Source organism: Saccoglossus kowalevskii, chromosome 15 (assembly GCF_978046115.1).
Source record: "Saccoglossus kowalevskii chromosome 15, keSacKowa6.1, whole genome shotgun sequence".
NCBI classification, from domain to species: Eukaryota; Metazoa; Hemichordata; class Enteropneusta; family Harrimaniidae; genus Saccoglossus; species Saccoglossus kowalevskii.
This window is the reverse complement of record NC_140655.1, coordinates 4332221-4354229: the sequence shown is the minus strand read 5'-3', so window position 1 is coordinate 4354229 and position 22009 is coordinate 4332221. Positions and strand designations below refer to the sequence as shown.

Genomic DNA, 22009 nt, shown 5'->3' with positions numbered 1-22009 from the left:
TAGCCATTCATATTTCCAGCTATATAGCTCCAATGCCTCTGGTACTAGCCATTCATGTAATTTGTTAATGGGTAGGTTCTTGACGCTCTCTTTTTCTGAATGACAGTTTTATAACAATGAGTCGATCTTCAGAAGTTGGTCTCCAGTGTTTTTGAACTTATTTGCATTTTACCATTACTGGATAATCTATAAAATGAACTAGACTTTATAATCATGCACATTTAGGATATGTGTCTGTTAAAGTGATAAATTATTATAATTGAGCCACTAAAAGGCAAATAAAGAGGTATACCAGGGGTATCTAGGTTAGAAGGTTCTAGGGAATACTCTTTACTTTAGCACTAACCAGGGGGTATCTAGGTTAAAAGGTTCTAGGGAATACTCTTTACTTTAGGACTAACCAGGGGTATCTAGGTTAAAAGGTTCTAGGGAATACTCTTTACTTTAGCACTAACCAGGGGTATCTAGGTTAGAAGGTTCTAGGGAATACTCTTTACTTTAGAACATACCAGGGGTATCTAGGTTAAAAGGTTCTAGGGAATACTCTTTACTTTAGCACTAACCAGGGGGTATCTAGGTTAAAAGGTTCTAGGGAATACTCTTTACTTTAGCACTAACCAGGGGTATCTAGGTTAAAAGGTTCTAGGGAATACTCTTTACTTTAGCACTAACCAGGGGTATCTAGGTTAGAAGGTTCTAGGGAATACTCTTTACTTTAGCACTAACCAGGGGTATCTAGGTTAAAAGGTTCTAGGGAATACTCTTTACTTTAGCACTAACCAGGGGTATCTAGGTTAAAAGGTTCTAGGGAATACTCTTTACTTTAGCACTAACCAGGGGTATCTAGGTTAGAAGGTTCTAGGGAATACTCTTTACTTTAGCACTAACCAGGGGTATCTAGGTTAAAAGGTTCTAGGGAATACTCTTTACTTTAGCACTAACCAGGGGGTATCTAGGTTAAAAGGTTCTAGGGAATACTCTTTACTTTAGCACTAACCAGGGGTATCTATGTTAGAAGGTTCTAGGGAATACTCTTTACTTTAGCACTAACCAGGGGGTATCTAGGTTAGAAGGTTCTAGGGAATACTCTTTACTTTAGCACTAACCAGGGGGTATCTAGGTTAGAAGGTTCTAGGGAATACTCTTTACTTTAGCACTAACCAGGGGGTATCTAGGTTAGAAGGTTCTAGGGAATACTCTTTACCTTAGCACTAACCTAACTTGGTAAGTTGGTAACCATTTTGAAATATATTAATAAAAATTCAAAATATACAGATACAAATTTATTGTAGGTTTATTTTCAATGCTAATTAACTTTATCATGTGTTGAGAATCAGATTACATTCCACCAAATCCAGTAAAATAATTAGAACTGTATGTGATACATGGATTTATGGAGAATTTTGAAACTTTTGAGAGATAAGAGCTTTTTGACTGAATCAGAATCAACTATTCTACATTAACTGAAATGTGGAAAACAGTTTTTAATTTGTAAATTTTGAGTGAAATGTGAATGAATCATAGAAAGCCTTAATTCCAAGCTATTTCCTCCTCAATCTCATCATATGACAAAGAATCAAAACAAAATTGACTGATTTTGACTGTGAATCCTGAAGTACCTTTTGTGTATAAACTGTCTATGTCTGTGACTATGAGAGGTTTTGTTGTACCAGAGTACATTTTCCTACTTAGCTCTATAGAGGGGGCTATCACATATTGTTTAAATTTTGAAAGGTTAAACAGTTACATACTGTGAAGTGAGATTGAGGTCATAAACTAACACCGCTAAATACTAATGGGGACATTTTTTACCACTTTTAAACTCAGTATTGAGTTATACATGTTATCTGAATAACTTATAGCATGTACAAACTTGTCATCATAGTGAGACTGCTCTTGTCAAGTGTGTGAGTGTGTCTGTACTTTTGAATAATCATGGTCTGACTTATAGCAACACTTGGAAGACAGATTACTTGGTACCATGGCTAATTCCTTTGATACTATCTCTATCTTGGCTTGTATTTTATACTAGCTGTTAACAATAGCATGTTGTAATCTAATATTCTAATCTTTAAGGTTTTCACTATATTATGTCTCAGACACTTCAACCTTTTCACCACCAGTTCCCTCTTTTCATCACAAATTTATAAAATAGTCCTGTTTATAGTCTGCACTTTCCTTAGAACGTTTGGACAAAAATAGACAAATATTTTGAGTAAAAACTGAAAATTTACTCAAATTTTGTCTGTTGGCTCCAAAATTAGGATTCTTTTCCAGAAATATTGAAGAATATAAGAAAAAAGTGCAAAAATTTTGGGCAAGAAATTCTAGTTGTAAAAAAGTTAAGATTTAGATGTTGTTGCATGACTACTCCTAAGTGACACACACATATTTCGTAGTATTGGTTTTTCCCACCCTACCATTGATGTGTATATTAAGGCCAAATGAATGCAGAATGCATAAATTGTATTGAACATGTTGAAATATTATGAAAAAACCTCCAAAAATTAAGTGTCATATCAGAGCCACAAATCATTATACAGTAATTTTTGTACTATTTCTGTACTATAAAAATGTAAATATGTATTTCAATAACAATACCAAGATGCATTTCATTTTAACAATACTATTGTACCATTTCAAGCAAATATGTCTTGTTCTATGTTACAGATACAAATGAATGTCAAATTAACAATGGTGGATGTCGGAATGGTGCAAGTTGCTGTAATACAATTGGCAGTTTCTATTGTAAATGTCCAGCTGGGTCTCAACTTGCATCTGATGGAAGAACTTGTGAAGGTGAGCTCTAATTGGCTAATTAGTGTCACATGATCTGTAATGGTTGTTGTACATTGGATGATTGAAGTACAAATCTTCCATCTGCATGCACTGCTGATATGATGTCATCGATTGTAACATGACCCTTATATGTCTGTATGTTGCTTGTTTCCTCCATAGATTCCAATGAATGTAACAATAATAATGGCGGATGTCAATCTACCTGCTTCAATACAGGGGGAGGACATCGTTGTGATTGTCCGGCAGGTCAACAACTTCATTCTGATGGAAGGTCCTGTGTTGGTAGGTAGAACATTATTAAAGTCTCATTCTGAAAATATGTATGTGGATAGAAGCATAGTTTATGCATAATTAATGAGATAATTTGCATATATTCTATATCTGATATCAGTTACAACATTATGTTACACCTGTTCATATATTATTTGAAAATATAAAAAAATCTATGCATAATTAATGAGATAATTTGCATATTCTATTCAGTTACTATTTAAAAACAAATTTAGATCAAAGATATGATAAATATTTGAAAAAATAATGTGGAATTAATTTTTTGGGAAAGTAGATCTCATGCTACACTTACAGTAGTAACTGTTGATGATTAAAACCAACATATGGGAAATGTAAGTGTTCGATTCACAGGGAGGGGTGTAAAGGTTGATTTCATATTGCTTGCATCAAATTTGCAATAAGAAATGACACTAGATATGGGCATTAGTGAAAAGTTTGTACTTTTCCGAATTTTTCATTCAGAAACTTTGTAAGTCTTCATGGGGATGGGTAGTCGTTTGACTCACAAATAACTTCCCATATGTCATTTTTTTTCAATTACTGACATTGCCTGACTGTAATCATTTTACTAATTAGACCATGAAAAATAATTAGTTTTGGAGTTGACTGAATTGTTTAATTAGACTTTTTGGATCTTGACATGTTGAGGTACTAATATCTGTGTCTATTTAATGTCAGGTTGTTGAATTGAAATGGAAAAAAAAAATATTGTTTTGAATGAAATTAGGGGATCTGAGCAGTGACCAACTAAATAAATGATTACATCAGCTTATAATTAGCTTCTGGTCAGTGATTTCCACATGTACCTGTGATTAGATTATCAAATCTACTCAGAAACTGATGTCTGTTCATTAAAGTTGTAACTGTGTTTATAAATGTGATGTCATTACTATCATTTGATACTCTGTTACAAAGTTCTGCTAAAGTGACAGTTTTACTAAACAGTATATATTGAATAGACTCTGTGATCTGTCGGCAATAAATTTGCTACTATTTGATGTTTATTCTGTGAAAGTTGAAATACCTTCACGGAATCAGGCATAGAATTCTAGCACAAAACAAACTCAGTATCTCAATAGACATTCAGCCATGGATCGTGTGACAACAGTCGTCATCATATGCGTAATTCTGATGTTTTTTGGATGTTTTGTTGACAGTTTTCACTATGCTTTGAAGTTCAAGTCATATCTTTATTATCACAGGAAGATTTGTATGTATCTATGCCATTTTGAAAAACTGTAGTTCATGGATTTTTTTCAAAGCCCATGAAAATATCTTGAGAAATGAAGTCTTTGAGCTTTTATGGTTGAGCCATTGTTTTTTTTACTGAAATAACGTATATATATATTCCAAAATTCTCAAATTTACAAATTAATTATTAATAATAATTCTTATTTATCTCAGCCATTGATGGGTGCAGTATGAACAATGGTGGTTGTGAACAGCGTTGTATATCACATTATGGAGGGCGTTACAGTTGTCGTTGTGATCCTGGTTATAAACTGGCTGCTGATGGAAAATCATGTGATTGTAAGACTTATTTTCTATCCTTGTGATGCAGTCAAATATTTTCTCCAATTTTTGTCAGTACAACTCAGGAAACTGAAAAGCTTTCTGCATTCTTTTTAGATTGCGTTCTCTGTAATTTACAATGAATCGTTGTTTTCTTTGTGAGTTTATGTTTTTATTGTGTTCTTGGGTTCCTATGAACATAACATTTAAAAGCTATTTTGACTGATTAATGGAAATGTTTAATTATCAACTTTTTTCTTTGACAGCGACAAAAGGTGTCAAAGTTTATGAAGTTGCTTTATTACATTAAACTAGCTGCAGGGAAAAAACAAGTTAAAAAAGTTGATTTGTGATTCAGACATTTTCTAAGCTAAGCATTCTGTTTATAACAACCTATACAACAACCTTGGTATATGGTGATTAATGATTGTGAAATAAACACAATCTATAATATATGTAACCAGAGGTACATTACTTGGGGTTTGCAACGCGCATAGTACTGTACGGTGACATCATGTCAAGATCCCATTCAAGTCTCATCTCGTAGATAGCGAGATTGATGCTACGACCTTCTGACATGACATGACATGGGCGGTTTGTAATAAAACAATAAAACATGTATTACCACATTCATAGTGAAAAAATATAATACTGTAGAATACTTTATTTTCGCTTGGAATTTATTTTTGCTATTTTCGCTGAAGGCATGATTCCGTGAAAATAAAATCTAGCGAATATACTTTTTTTCCTATATTTTACATTAAACTCATAAAAAATCAGTGAAAATAAATTCCAAGCAAAAGGCCCAAAAAGCCTTTTCAGTGAAAATTAATTCCAGCGAAAATAAAGTATTCCACAGTACATCGAAAATGTACAGAAAATATAGTTATCGTAATCCATCATATCGTGAGCAGCTATTTTGATCCACCTGGACATCCCAGTATCCTAGCTACCTCGGGCATGCGCATTTGCATTTTTCTGAGTTGGAATGCTTATGCGAGAACGAAATTGTAACAGGACCTTGGTATCATGTCACCGTAGTTGCAAACCCCAAGTAATGTACCTCGGATGTAACTAATTTGTCACAGGAAGTATAGCAATCTAAAGCTAAATGCTACCCACACGGGTTCTGGATGTATTCAGATATAAACAAAGTGTATCAAAATATTATCCAGTAGCTAATGCCCACATGTAAACATTATTTTGTTATTTTTATTATTTACTCTAGTATCCAATCCATGCAGTGTAAACAATGGTGGATGTTCACAACGTTGTGTTGCTCGTGGTACAAATAGAGTGGTTTGTCAGTGCAATGAAGGATATAAAATATCATATGATGGAAAGACTTGTGAAGGTGAGTACACAAGATACCATAAAGATACCCTGCCCCTGTAACTGTTATGTGTTGCCTATGGCACCAGTAGATTGGTGTATGTACCCTGTCCATGTGAATGTTATTTGTTGCCTATGGCACCAGTAGATTGGTATCTGTACCGTGTCCATGTGAATGTTATGTGTTTCCTATGGCACCAGTAGATTGGTATATGTACCCTGTCCATGTGAATGTTATGTGTTGCCTATGGTACCAGTAGATTGGTATATGTACCCTATCCATGTGACTGTTATGTGTTGCCTATGGCACCAGTAGATTGGTATATGTACCCTATCCATGTGACTGTTATGTGTTGCCTATGGCACCAGTAGATTGGTATATGTACACTGTCCATGTGAATGTTATGTGTTGCCTATGGCACCAGTAGATTGGTATATGTACCATATCCATGTGACTGTTATGTGTTGCATATGGCACCAGTAGATTGGTATATGTACCCTGTCCATGTGAATGTTATGTGTTGCCTATGGCACCAGTAGATTGGTATATGTACAATGTACCCTATCCATGTGACTGTTATGTGTTGCCTATGGCATCAGTAGATTGGTACATGTATATGTATTGTATCCATGTGACTGTTATGTGTTGCCTATGGCACCAGTAGATTGGTATATGTACCCTGTCCATGTGAATGTTATGTGTTGCCTATGGTACCAGTAGATTGGTACATGTACCCTATCCATTTGACTGTTATGTGTTGCCTATGGCACCAGTAGATTGGTATATGTACCCTATCCATGTGACTGTTATGTGTTGCCTATGGCACCAGTAGATTGGTATATGTACACTGTCCATGTGAATGTTATGTGTTGCCTATGGCACCAGTAGATTGGTATATGTACCATATCCATGTGACTGTTATGTGTTGCCTATGGCACCAGTAGATTGGTATATGTACCCTGTCCATGTGAATGTTATGTGTTGCCTATGGCACCAGTAGATTGGTATATGTACCCTATCCATGTGACTGTTATGTGTTGCCTATGGCACCAGTACATTGGTATATGTACCCTGTCCATGTGACTGTTATGTGTTGCCTATGGCACCAGTAGATTGGTATGTGTACCCTGTCCATGTGAATGTTATGTGTTGCCTATGGCACCAGTAGATTGGTATATGTACCCTGTCCTATGGCACCAGTAGATTGGTATATGTACCCTATCAGTGTGACTGTTATGTGTTGCCTATGGCACCAGTAGATTGGTATATGTACCGTGTCCATGTGAATGTTATGTGTTGCCTATGGCACCAGTAGATTGGTATATGTACCATATCCATATGACTGTTGTGTGTTGCTTATGGCACCAGTAGATTGGTATATGTACCCTATCCATGTGACTGTTATGTGTTGCCTATGGCACCGGTAGATTGATATATGTACCTTGTCCATGTGAATGTTATGTGTTGCCTATGGCACCAGTAGATTGGTATATGTACCCTGTCCATGTGAATGTTATGTGTTGCCTATGGCACCAGTAGATTGGTGTATGTACCCTATCCATGTGACTATTATGTGTTGCCTATGGCACCAGTAGATTGGTATATGTACCCTGTCCTATGGCACCAGTAGATTGGTATATGTACCGTGTCCATGTGAATGTTATGTGTTGCCTATGGCACCAGTAGATTGGTATATGTACCATATCCATATGACTGTTATGTGTTGCTTATGGCACCAGTAGATTGGTATATGTACCCTATCCATATGACTGTTATGTGTTGCCTATGGCACCGGTAGATTGATATATGTACCCTGTCCATGTGAATGTTATGTGTTATTTGTGGCACCAGTGGATTGGTGTATGTACCCTACCCATGTGGCTGTTATATGTTATTTGTGGCACCAGTAGATTGATATATGTACCCTGTCCATGTGAATGTTACGTGTTATTTGTGGCACCAGTGGATTGGTATAAATACCCTACCCATGTGGCTGTTATATGTTATTTGTGGCACCAGTAGATTGGTATATGTACCCTGTCCATGTGAATGTTATGTGTTGCCTATGGCACCAGTAGATTGGTATATGTACCCTATCCATGTGACTGTTATGTGTTGCCTATGGCATCAGTAGATTGGTACATGTATATGTATTGTATCCATGTGACTGTTATGTGTTGCCTATGGCACCAGTAGATTGGTATATGTACCCTGCCCCTGTGACTGTTATGTGTTGCCTATGGCACCAGTACATTGGTATATGTACCCTGTCCATGTGACTGTTATGTGTTGCCTATGGCACCAGTAGATTGGTATGTGTACCCTGTCCATGTGAATGTTATGTGTTGCCTATGGCACCAGTAGATTGGTATATGTACCCTGTCAATGTGAATGTTATGTGTTGCCTATGGCACCAGTAGATTGGTATATGTACCCTGTCCATGTGAATGTTATGTGTTGCCTATGACACCAGTAGATTGGTATATGTACCCTATCCATGTGACTGTTATGTGTTGCCTATGGCACCAGCAGATTGGTATATGTACCCTGTCCTATGGCACCAGTAGATTGGTATATGTACCCTATCCATGTGACTGTTATGTGTTGCCTATGGCACCAGTAGATTGGTATATGTACCGTGTCCATGTGAATGTTATGTGTTGCCTATGGCACCGGTAGATTGATACATGTACCTTGTCCATGTGAATGTTATGTGTTGCCTATGGCACCAGTAGATTGGTATATGTACCCTGTTCATGTGAATGTTATGTGTTGCCTATGGCACCAGTAGATTGGTGTATGTACCCTATCCATGTGACTGTTATGTGTTGCCTATGGCACCAGTAGATTGATATATGTACCCTGTCCATGTGAATGTTACGTGTTATTTGTGGCACCAGTGGATTGGTATAAATACCCTACCCATGTGGCTGTTATATGTTATTTGTGGCACCAGTAGATTGATCTATGTACCCTGTCCATGTGAATGTTACGTGTTATTTGTGGCACCAGTGGATTGGTATAAATACCCTACCCATGTGACTGGTATGTGTTATTTGTGGCATCAGTACATTGGTATAAATACCCTACCCATGTGGCTGTTATATGTTATTTGTGGCACCAGTAGATTGGTATATACACCCTACCCATGTGGCTGTTATATGTTATTTGTGGCATCAGTAGATTGGTATATACACCCTGCCCATGTGGCTGTTATGTGTTATTGTGGCATCAGTAGATTGGTATAAATACCCTACCCATGTGATTGTTATGTGTTTTTTGTGGCACCAGTAGATTGGTATATACACCCTGCCCATGTGTCTGTTATGTGTTATTTGTGGCATCAGTTGATTGGTATATACATCCTGCCCATGTGTCTGTTATGTGTTATTTGTGGCATCAGTAGATTGGTATAAATAGCCTACCCATCTGGCTGTTATGTGTTATTTGTGGCATCGGTAGATTGGTATAAATACCCTACCTATGTGGCTGTTATGTGTTATTTGTGGCATCAGTAGATTGGTATAAATACACTACCCATGTGGCTGTTATATGTTATTTGTGGCACCAGTAGATTGGTATATATACCCTGCCCATGTGACTGTTATGTGTTATTTGTGCCACCAGTAGATTGGTATATGTACCCTACCCATGTGGCTGTTATATGTTATTTGTGGCATCAGTAGATTGGTATAAATACCCTACCCATGTGTCTGTTATGTGTTATTTGTGGCATCAGTAGATTGGTATATATACCCTGCCCATGTGGCTGTTATGTGTTATTTGTGCCACCAGTAGATTGGTATATGTACCCTACCCATGTGGCTGTTATATGTTATTTGTGGCATCAGTAGATTGGTATATATACCCTACCCATGTGTCTGTTATGTGTTATTTGTGGCATCAGTACATTGGTATAAATACCCTACCCATGTGTCTGTTATGTGTTATTTGTGGCATCAGTAGATTGGTATATATACCCTGCCCATGTGGCTGTTATGTGTTATTTGTGCCACCAGTAGATTGGTATATGTACCCTACCCATGTGGCTGTTATATGTTATTTGTGGCATCAGTAGATTGGTATATATACCCTACCCATGTGTCTGTTATATGTTATTTGTGGCATCAGTAGATTGGTATATATACCCTGCCCATGTGGCTGTTATGTGTTATTTGTGCCACCAGTAGATTGGTATATGTACCCTACCCATGTGGCTGTTATGTGTTATTTGTGGCATCAGTAGATTGGTATATGTACCCTACCCATGTGGCTGTTTTATGTTATTTGTGGCATCAGTAGATTGGTATATATACCCTACCCATGTGTCTGTTATGTGTTATTTGTGGCATCAGTACATTGGTATAATACCCTACCCATGTGTCTGTTATGTGTTATTTGTGGCATCAGTAGATTGGTATATATACCCTGCCCATGTGGCTGTTATGTGTTATTTGTGCCACCAGTAGATTGGTATATGTACCCTACCCATGTGGCTGTTATATGTTATTTGTGGCATCAGTAGATTGGTATATATACCCTACCCATGTGTCTGTTATGTGTTATTTGTGGCATCAGTACATTGGTATATGTACCCTACCCATGTGTCTGTTATGTGTTATTTGTGGCATCAGTACATTGGTATAAATACCCTACCCATGTGTCTGTTATGTGTTATTTGTGGCATCAGTAGATTGGTATATATACCCTGCCCATGTGGCTGTTATGTGTTATTTGTGCCACCAGTAGATTGGTATATGTACCCTACCCATGTGGCTGTTATATGTTATTTGTGGCATCAGTAGATTGGTATATATACCCTACCCATGTGTCTGTTATGTGTTATTTGTGGCATCAGTACATTGGTATATGTACCCTACCCATGTGTCTGTTATGTGTTATTTGTGGCATCAGTACATTGGTATAAATACCCTACCCATGTGTCTGTTATGTGTTATTTGTGCCACCAGTAGATTGGTATATACACCCTGCCCATGTGTCTGTTATGTGTTATTTGTGGCACCAGTAGATTGGTATATGTACCCTACCCATGTGTCTGTTATGTGTTATTTGTGGCATCAGTACATTGGTATAAATACCCTACCCATGTGTCTGTTATGTGTTATTTGTGGCATCAGTACATTGGTATATACACCCTGCCCATGTGACTGTTATGTGTTATTTGTGGCATCGGTAGATTGGTATAAATACCCTACCTATGTGGCTGTTATGTGTTATTTGTGGCATCAGTAGATTGGTATAAATACACTACCCATGTGGCTGTTATATGTTATTTGTGGCACCAGTAGATTGGTATATATACCCTGCCCATGTGACTGTTATGTGTTATTTGTGCCACCAGTAGATTGGTATATGTACCCTACCCATGTGGCTGTTATATGTTATTTGTGGCATCAGTAGATTGGTATAAATACCCTACCCATGTGTCTGTTATGTGTTATTTGTGGCATCAGTAGATTGGTATATATACCCTGCCCATGTGGCTGTTATGTGTTATTTGTGCCACCAGTAGATTGGTATATGTACCCTACCCATGTGGCTGTTATATGTTATTTGTGGCATCAGTAGATTGGTATATATACCCTACCCATGTGTCTGTTATGTGTTATTTGTGGCATCAGTACATTGGTATAAATACCCTACCCATGTGTCTGTTATGTGTTATTTGTGGCATCAGTAGATTGGTATATATACCCTGCCCATGTGGCTGTTATGTGTTATTTGTGCCACCAGTAGATTGGTATATGTACCCTACCCATGTGGCTGTTATATGTTATTTGTGGCATCAGTAGATTGGTATATATACCCTACCCATGTGTCTGTTATATGTTATTTGTGGCATCAGTAGATTGGTATATATACCCTGCCCATGTGGCTGTTATGTGTTATTTGTGCCACCAGTAGATTGGTATATGTACCCTACCCATGTGGCTGTTATGTGTTATTTGTGGCATCAGTAGATTGGTATATGTACCCTACCCATGTGGCTGTTTTATGTTATTTGTGGCATCAGTAGATTGGTATATATACCCTACCCATGTGTCTGTTATGTGTTATTTGTGGCATCAGTACATTGGTATAATACCCTACCCATGTGTCTGTTATGTGTTATTTGTGGCATCAGTAGATTGGTATATATACCCTGCCCATGTGGCTGTTATGTGTTATTTGTGCCACCAGTAGATTGGTATATGTACCCTACCCATGTGGCTGTTATATGTTATTTGTGGCATCAGTAGATTGGTATATATACCCTACCCATGTGTCTGTTATGTGTTATTTGTGGCATCAGTACATTGGTATATGTACCCTACCCATGTGTCTGTTATGTGTTATTTGTGGCATCAGTACATTGGTATAAATACCCTACCCATGTGTCTGTTATGTGTTATTTGTGGCATCAGTAGATTGGTATATATACCCTGCCCATGTGGCTGTTATGTGTTATTTGTGCCACCAGTAGATTGGTATATGTACCCTACCCATGTGGCTGTTATATGTTATTTGTGGCATCAGTAGATTGGTATATATACCCTACCCATGTGTCTGTTATGTGTTATTTGTGGCATCAGTACATTGGTATATGTACCCTACCCATGTGTCTGTTATGTGTTATTTGTGGCATCAGTACATTGGTATAAATACCCTACCCATGTGTCTGTTATGTGTTATTTGTGCCACCAGTAGATTGGTATATACACCCTGCCCATGTGTCTGTTATGTGTTATTTGTGGCACCAGTAGATTGGTATATGTACCCTACCCATGTGTCTGTTATGTGTTATTTGTGGCATCAGTACATTGGTATAAATACCCTACCCATGTGTCTGTTATGTGTTATTTGTGGCATCAGTACATTGGTATATACACCCTGCCCATGTGACTGTTATGTGTTATTTGTGGCATCAGTAGATTGGTATATACACCCTGCCCATGTGGCTGTTATGTGTTATTTGTGGTACCAGTAGATTGGTATAAATACTCTACCCATGTGTCTGTTATGTGTTATTTGTGGTACCAGTAGATTGGTATAAATACTCTACCCATGTGATTGTTATGTGTTATTTGTGGTACCAGTAGATTGGTATAAATACTCTACCCATGTGATTGTTATGTGTTATTTGTGGTACCAGTAGATTGGTATAAATACTCTACCCATGTGATTGTTATGTGTTATTTGTGGCACCAGTAGATTGGTATGAATACCCTACCCATGTGATTGTTATATATTATTTGTGGCATTGTTAGGTACATGTATGTTTGGGCTGATTTCAATCAAACATGGCGTTGACATCACTCATGGTGGGTTAGTGATGTACATCATTTTGTTTTATGATTTGTTTGTACATATTTTTTAATTTTTTGTTTTTAGACATAAATGAATGTGAATCTAATACAGTATCTTGTGAACATAGCTGTCGTAATACACGTGGGTCATATACTTGTGCATGTAAACCTGGATACCAGCTAGGCAGAGATAAAGAAACATGTTTCCGTAAGTAAAACATTTGCATTAAACTCAATAAAATTAATTATCACTCTGATACTGACCATAAAGAATTAAAATGCACAAAACAAAACATCAATATAGAGTAATTTGAAGCAGGAAACAATATTGACACAATGTGCTCAGAATAACAAAACAATAGAATGTAACGAAGACAACATTAATAGCAAATGAGTGTATAAAGAAGATGATGGATTTGGTTGTATTTTTGTGAAAGGTGGTTATTTTGTTATTATTCTCAACAGTTTCACCATAGATTCTTATGATGAAGTTTTTATGTAATATCTCATATTTAGGCTTGTAACATACTGGTAGTGTGGAAAAAATTAATATCATAACTGATCAGGTATTTTTTGTTATTCTGAATTTGTTCAGACTCTTTGTTAACATTGTGAAATTGCTATACAAATTTTGATGAATATTTTTTTTAATTTTCTCAGTATATTGTACAAAAAAATGCTGTATCATATGTTATCTAGAAACTTTAGTGCCATGATAACATAACAACATAAATATGAGATTTATGACTCGCTTTCCAAAAATTCTAATCTTGTATTAAAATATATTTGCTATGATGCATTTATTGAATTTGCTTCATTGGTTATTTTGATTCTTGACTGACTGTATAAATGTAAAATAGTACGCAACAATGATATGCACAATGCAATGCTTTGATACCAGGTATTGTCTGAACCCCCTTCAAGTTGCATGACATGGGTATTCGACAGTAGACACAGAATAAACGTCTGCATTTGGAAAAGAATGTTTAATTTGAATGTGTTGAAATATACCATGCCTTAGAAAGTGTTACAAATGCTGAGTGGGTACTTTGAATGTTTACTTAAAGTCTTATTTCTGTGACTAGTACTTCAAACTGTGAATGGAAATCACCCAGCTTGACAGATAAACACTGAGTTTAACGTAACCTAATAAGTTGAAAATTTATCCTTATCCAAATAAAGTCCGTCTACCATTTAGAGAGAGTGTAAGGGTGTTATTTTAAACTTTACACAGAATTGGAGCATTTTGTTGTGTAATTACTGACAAAAACAAACAAAGATAGGAAAAGAGTTCTCCCATTGCAAGAATTTGTTTTCTTTGTAATTTCTTTGTCACTCAAGGTTTGAAAATAAACTAAAAGAGTTCATTATGTTGCCATTAAAGTTTGCTAATCAAGCCATATAGGGAAAACCATGAAAATAAAAGATGATTGTGTGTGGTGATAGAACAGCTAACAAAGTCTTGTGTCAACATAACAACAATTCATCTTTCATTATGCCAGAGAAATTGTCATGACGATTTGAGAGTGTGATATATATAACAAATTTTCAGAGTTGTAGGTATCTGTGCAATTAAATCAAGTAACTTATGTGACGATTTGAGGAAGGCACCAGAGAGTAAGGTCACTTGGAATTCTGTACATGCCAAATGAAGTATATATAAAAAATAAATGTATGTGGCTCTGTAGGTGCATTACAGGTGTGTACATCTGTGAGCTCAATGATTGGCTCTGTAAATGTATTACAAGTGTGTAATCTATGTGAGCTCAATGATTGGCTCTGTAGATGCATTACAGGTGTGTACATCTATGTTAGCTCAATGATTGGCTCTGTAAATGTATTACAGGTGTGTAATCTATGTGAGCTCAATGATTGGCTCTGTAGATGCATTACAGGTGTGTACGTCTATGTGAGCTCAATGATTGGCTCTGTAGATGCATTACAGGTGTGTACATCTTTGTGAGGTCAATGATTGGCTCTGTAGATGCATTACAGGTGTGTACGTCTATGTTAGCTCAATGATTGACTCTGTAGATGCATTACAGGTGTGTACATTTATGTGAGCTCAATGATTGGCTCTGTAGATGCATTACAGGTGTGTACATCTATGTGAGCTCAATGATTGGCTCTGTAGATGCATTACAGGTGTGTTCATCTATGTGAGCTCAATGATTGGTTCTGTAGATGTATTACAGGTGTGTACATCTATGTGAGCTCAATGATTGGCTCTGTAGATGCATTACAGGTGTGTACATCTATGTGCGCTCAATGATTGGCTCTGTAGATGCATTACAGGTGTGTACATCTATGTGAGCTCAATGATTGGTTCTGTAGATGTATTACAGGTGTGTACATCTATGTGAGCTCAATGATTGGCTTTGTAGATGAATTACAGGTCTGTGCATCTATGTGAGCTCAATGATTGGCTTTGTAGATGAATTACAGGTATGTACATCTATGTGAGCTCGATGATTGGCTTTGTAGATGAATTACAGGTGTGTACATCTATGTGAGCTCAATGATTGGCTCTGTAGATAAATTACAGGTGTGTACATCTATGTGAGCTCGATGATTGGCTTTGTAGATGAATTACAGGTGTGTACATCTATGTGAGCTCGATGATTGGCTTTGTAGATGAATTACAGGTGTGTACATCTATGTGAGCTCAATGATTGGCTCTGTAGATAAATTACAGGTGTGTACATCTGAGCTCGATGATTGGCTTTGTAGATGAATTACAGGTGTGAGCATCTATTTGAGCTCGATGATTGGCTCTGTAGATGAATTACAGGTTTGTACATCTATGTGAGCTGGATGATTGGCTCTGTAGATAAATTACAGGTGTGTACATCTATGTGAGCTCGATAATTGGCTTTGTAGATGAATTACAGGTGTGTACATCTATGTGAGCTCAATGATTGGCTCTGTAGATAAATTACAGGTGTGTGCATCTATGTGAGCTCAATGATTGGCTCTGTAGATGAATTACTGGTGTGTGCATCTATGTGAGCTCGATGATTGGCTTTGTAGATGAATTACGGGTGTGTGCATTTATGTGAGCTCAATGATTGGCTTTGTAGATGTATTACAGGTGTGTACATCTATGTGAGCTCAATGATTGGCTCTGTAGATACATTACAGGTGTGTGCATCTATGTGAGCTCGATGATTGGCTTTGTAGATGAATTACAGGTGTGTGCATCTATGTGAGCTCAATGATTGGCTTTGTAGATGTATTACAGGTGTGTATATCTATGTGAGCTCAATGATTGGCTTTGTAGATGAATTACAGGTGTGTGCATTTATGTGAGCTCGATGATTGGCTTTGTAGATGTATTACTGGTGTGTACATCTATGTGAGCTCAATGATTGGCTCTGTAGATGAATTGCCAGTGTGTACATCTATGTGAGCTCAATGATTGGCTCTGTAGTTGAATTACAGGTGTGTACGTCTATGTGCGCTCAATGATTGGCTCTGTTAATGTATTACAGGTGGGTACATCTATGTGAGCTCAATGATTGGCTTTGTAGATGTATTACAAGTGTGTACATCTATGTGAGCTCAATGATTGGCCCTGTAGACTAATTATCTGTGTGTACATCTATGTGAGCTCAATGATTGACTCTGTAGATGAATTACAGGTGTGTACATCTATGTGAGCTCAATGATTGGCTCTGTAGATGAATTACAGGTGTGTACATCAATGTGAGCTCAATGATTGGCTCTGTAGATGCATTAGAGGTGTGTACATCTATGTGAGCTCAATGATTGGCTCTGTAGATGAATTACAGGTGTGTACGTCTATGTGCGCTCAATGATTGGCTCTGTAGATGTATTACAGGTGTGTACGACTATGTGAGCTCAATGATTGGCTCTGTAGATGAATTACAGGTGTGTACATCTATGTGAGCTCAATGATTGGCTCTGTAGATGAATTGCCAGTGTGTACATCTATGTGAGATCAATGATTGGCTCTGTTAATGCATTACAGGTGTGTACATCTATGTGAGCTCAATGATTGGCTCTGTTAATGCATTACAGCTGTGTACATCTATGTGAGCTCAATGATTGGCTTTGTAGATGTATTACAGGTGTGTACATCTATGTGAGCTCAATGATTGGCTCTGTTAATGCATTACAGGTGTGTATGTTTATGTGAGCTCAATGATTGGCTATGTAGATGCATTACAGGTGTGTATGTTTATGTGAGCTCAATGATTGGCTCTGTAGAGAAATTACAGGTGTGTGCATCTATATGAGCTCAATGATTGGATCTGTAGATGCATTACAGGTGTGTACATCTATGTGAGCTCAATGATTGGCTATGTAGGTGCATTACAGGTGTGTACATCTATGTGAGCTCAATGATTGGCTCTGTAGGTGCATTACAGGTGTGTACGTCTATGTGAGCTCAATGATTGGCTCTGTAGATGCATTACAGGTGTGTACATCTTTGTGAGCTCAATGATTGGCTCTGTAGATGCATTACAGGTGTGTACGTCTATGTTAGCTCAATGATTGCCTATGTAGATGCATTACAGGTGTGTACATTTATGTGAGCTCAATGATTGGCTCTGTAGACGCATTACAGGTGTGTACATCTATGTGAGCTCAATGATTGGCTCTGTAGGTGCATTACAGGTGTGTTCATCTATGTGAGCTCAATGATTGGTTCTGTAGATGTATTACAGGTATGTACCTCTATGTGAGCTCAATGATTGGCTCTGTAGATGCATTACAGGTGTGTACATCTATGTGAGCTCAATGATTGGCTCTGTAGATGCATTAGAGGTGTGTACATCTATGTGAGCTCAATGATTGGTTCTGTAGATGTATTACAGGTGTGTACATCTATGTGAGCTCAATGATTGGCTTTGTAGATGAATTACAGGTCTGTGCATCTATGTGAGCTCAATGATTGGCTTTGTAGATGAATTACAGGTGTGTGCATCTATGTGAGCTCGATGATTGGCTCTGTAGATAAATTACAGGTGTATACATCTATGTGAGCTCGATGATTGGCTTTGTAGATGAATTACAGGTGTGTACATCTATGTGAGCTCGATGATTTGCTTTGTAGATGAATTACAGGTGTGTACATCTATGTGAGCTCAATGATTGGCTCTGTAGATAAATTACAGGTGTGTACATCTATGTGAGCTCGATGATTGGCTTTGTAGATGAATTACAGGTGTGTACATCTATGTGAGCTGAATGATTGGCTCTGTAGATAAATTACAGGTGTGTACATCTATGTGAGCTCGATGATTGGCTTTGTAGATGAATTACAGGTGTGTACATCTATGTGAGCTCAATGATTGGCTCTGTAGATAAATTGCAGGTGTGTGCATTTATGTGAGCTCAATGATTGGCTCTGTAGATGAATTACAGGTGTGTGCATCTATGTGAGCTCGATGATTGGCTTTGTAGATGAATTACAGGTGTGTGCATCTATGTGAGCTCAATGATTGGCTTTGTAGATGTATTACAGGTGTGTACATCTATGTGAGCTCAATGATTGGCTCTGTAGATAAATTACAGGTGTGTGCATCTATGTGAGCTCAATGATTGGCTTTATAGATGTATTACAGGTGTGTATATCTATGTGAGCTCAATGATTGGCTCTGTTAATGTATTACTGGTGTGTACATCTATGTGAGCTCAATGATTGGCTCTGTTAATGCATTACAGCTGTGTACATCTATGTGAGCTCAATGATTGACTCTGTAGATGAATTACAGGTGTCTACATCTACGTGAGCTCAATGATTGGCTCTGTTAATGCATTACAGGTGTGTACATCTATGTGAGCTCAATGATTGGCTCTGTAGATGAATTACTGGTGTCTACATCTATGTGAGCTCAATGATTGGCTCTGTTAATGCATTACAGGTGTGTACATCTATGTGAGCTCAATGATTGGCTCTGTAGATGGATTACAGGTGTCTACATCTATGTGAGCTCAATGATTGGCTCTGTAGACTAATTATCAGTGTGTACATCTATGTGAGCTCAATGATTGGCTCTGTAGACTAATTATCAGTGTGTACATCTATGTGAGCTCAATGATTGGCGTTGTAGATGTATTACAGGTGTGTACATCTATGTGAGCTCAATGATTGGCTCTGTAGGTGCATTACAAGTGTGTACATCTATGTGAGCTCAATGATTGGCTCTGTAGATGAATTACAGGTGTGTATGTCTATGTGAGCTCAATGATTGGCTCTGTAGATGTATTACAGGTGTGTACATCTATGTGAACTCAATGATTGGCTCTGTAGATGAATTACAGGTGTGTACATCTATGTGAGCTCAATGATTGGCTCTGTAGATGAATTGCCAGTGTGTACATCTATGTGAGCTCAATGATTGGCTCTGTAGATGAATTACAGGTGTGTATGTCTATGTGCGCTCAATGATTGGCTCTGTTAATGTATTACAGGTGGGTACATCTATGTGAGCTCAATGATTGGCTTTGTAGATGTATTACAAGTGTGTACATCTATGTGAGCTCAATGATTGGCCCTGTAGACTAATTATCTGTGTGTACGTCTATGTGAGCTCAATGATTGACTCTGTAGATGAATTACAGGTGTGTACATCTATGTGAGCTCAATGATTGGCTCTGTAGATGAATTACAGGTGTGTACGTCTATGTGCGCTCAATGATTGGCTCTGTAGATGTATTACAGGTGTGTACGTCTATGTGAGCTCAATGATTGGCTCTGTAGATGAATTACAGGTGTGTACATCTATGTGAGCTCAATGATTGGCTCTGTAGATGAATTGCCAGTGTGTACATCTATGTGAGATCAATGATTGGCTCTGTTAATGCATTACAGGTGTGTACATCTATGTGAGCTCAATGATTGGCTCTGTTAATGCATTACAGCTGTGTACATCTATGTGAGCTCAATGATTGGCTTTGTAGATGAATTACCAGTGTGTACATCTGTCTGAGCTCAATGATTGGCTCTGTTAATGCATTACAGGTGTGTACATCTATGTGAGCTCAATGATTGGCTCTGTAGATGAATTACAGGTGTCTACATCTACATCTATGTGAGCTCAATGATTGGTATTGTAGATGTATTACAAGTGTGTACATCTATGTGAGCTCAATGATTGGCCCTGTAGACTAATTATCTGTGTGTACGTCTATGTGAGCTCAATGATTGACTCTGTAGATGAATTACAGGTGTGTACATTTATGTGAGCTCAATGATTGGCTCTGTAGATGAATTACAGGTGTGTACGTCTATATGCGCTCAATGATTGGCTCTGTAGATGTATTACAGGTGTGTACGTCTATGTGAGCTCAATGATTGGCTCTGTAGATGAATTACAGGTGTGTACATCTATGTGAGCTCAATGATTGGCTCTGTAGATGAATTGCCAGTGTGTACATCTATGTGAGATCAATGATTGGCTCTGTTAATGCATTACAGGTGTGTACATCTATGTGAGCTCAATGATTGGCTCTGTTAATGCATTACAGCTGTGTACATCTATGTGAGCTCAATGATTGGCTCTGTAGATGAATTACCAGTGTGTACGTCTGTGTGAGCTCAATGATTGGCTCTGTTAATGCATTACAGGTGTGTACATCTATGTGAGCTCAATGATTGGCTCTGTAGATGAATTACAGGTGTCTACATCTACATCTATGTGAGCTCAATGATTGGCTCTGTTAATGCATTACAGGTGTGTACATCTATGTGAGCTCAATGATTGGCTCTGTAGATGGATTACAGGTGTCTACATCTATGTGAGCTCAATGATTGGCTCTGTAGACTAATTATCTGTGTGTACATCTATGTGAGCTCAATGATTGGCGTTGTAGATGTATTCCAGGTGTGTACATCTATGTGAGCTCAATGATTGGCTCTGTAGGTGCATTACAAGTGTGTACATCTATGTGAGCTCAATGATTGGCTCTGTAGATAAATTACAGGTGTGTGCATCTATGTGAGCTCAATGATTGGCTCTGTAGATGTATTACAGGTGTGTACATCTATGTGAACTCAATGATTGGCTCTGTAGATGAATTACAGGTGTGTACATCTATGTGAGCTCAATGATTGGCTCTGTAGATGAATTGCCAGTGTGTACATCTATGTGAGCTCAATGATTGGCTCTGTAGATGAATTACAGGTGTGTACGTCTATGTGCGCTCAATGATTGGCTCTGTTAATGTATTACAGGTGGGTACATCTATGTGAGCTCAATGATTGGCTTTGTAGATGTATTACAAGTGTGTACATCTATGTGAGCTCAATGATTGGCCCTGTAGACTAATTATCTGTGGGTACATCTATGTGAGCTCAATGATTGACTCTGTAGATGAATTACAGGTGTGTACATCTATGTGAGCTCAATGATTGGCTCTGTAGATGAATTACAGGTGTGTACGTCTATGTGCGCTCAATGATTGGCTCTGTAGATGTATTACAGGTGTGTACGTCTATGTGAGCTCAATGATTGGCTCTGTAGATGAATTACAGGTGTGTACATCTATGTGAGCTCAATGATTGGCTCTGTAGATGAATTGCCAGTGTGTACATCTATGTGAGATCAATGATTGGCTCTGTTAATGCATTACAGGTGTGTACATCTATGTGAGCTCAATGATTGGCTCTGTTAATGCATTACAGCTGTGTACATCTATGTGAGCTCAATGATTGGCTTTGTAGATGAATTACCAGTGTGTACATCTGTCTGAGCTCAATGATTGGCTCTGTTAATGCATTACAGGTGTGTACATCTAT

At 37.7% G+C, this 22009-nt stretch overlaps 1 protein-coding gene across 1 annotated transcript in view; it reads left to right on the top strand.

Moving 5' to 3' along the window:
- LOC100370489 (uncharacterized) overlaps positions 1-22009 on the top strand; it is a 117124-nt gene that overhangs the window by 48847 nt on the left and 46268 nt on the right. Inside the window, exons 5-9 of the mRNA XM_085508631.1 lie at positions 2671-2799; positions 2959-3081; positions 4495-4620; positions 5831-5956; positions 13328-13450. Coding sequence (XP_085364757.1) covers positions 2671-2799; positions 2959-3081; positions 4495-4620; positions 5831-5956; positions 13328-13450 — 627 coding nt within the window. The remainder of the gene's footprint in view (positions 1-2670; positions 2800-2958; positions 3082-4494; positions 4621-5830; positions 5957-13327; positions 13451-22009) is intronic.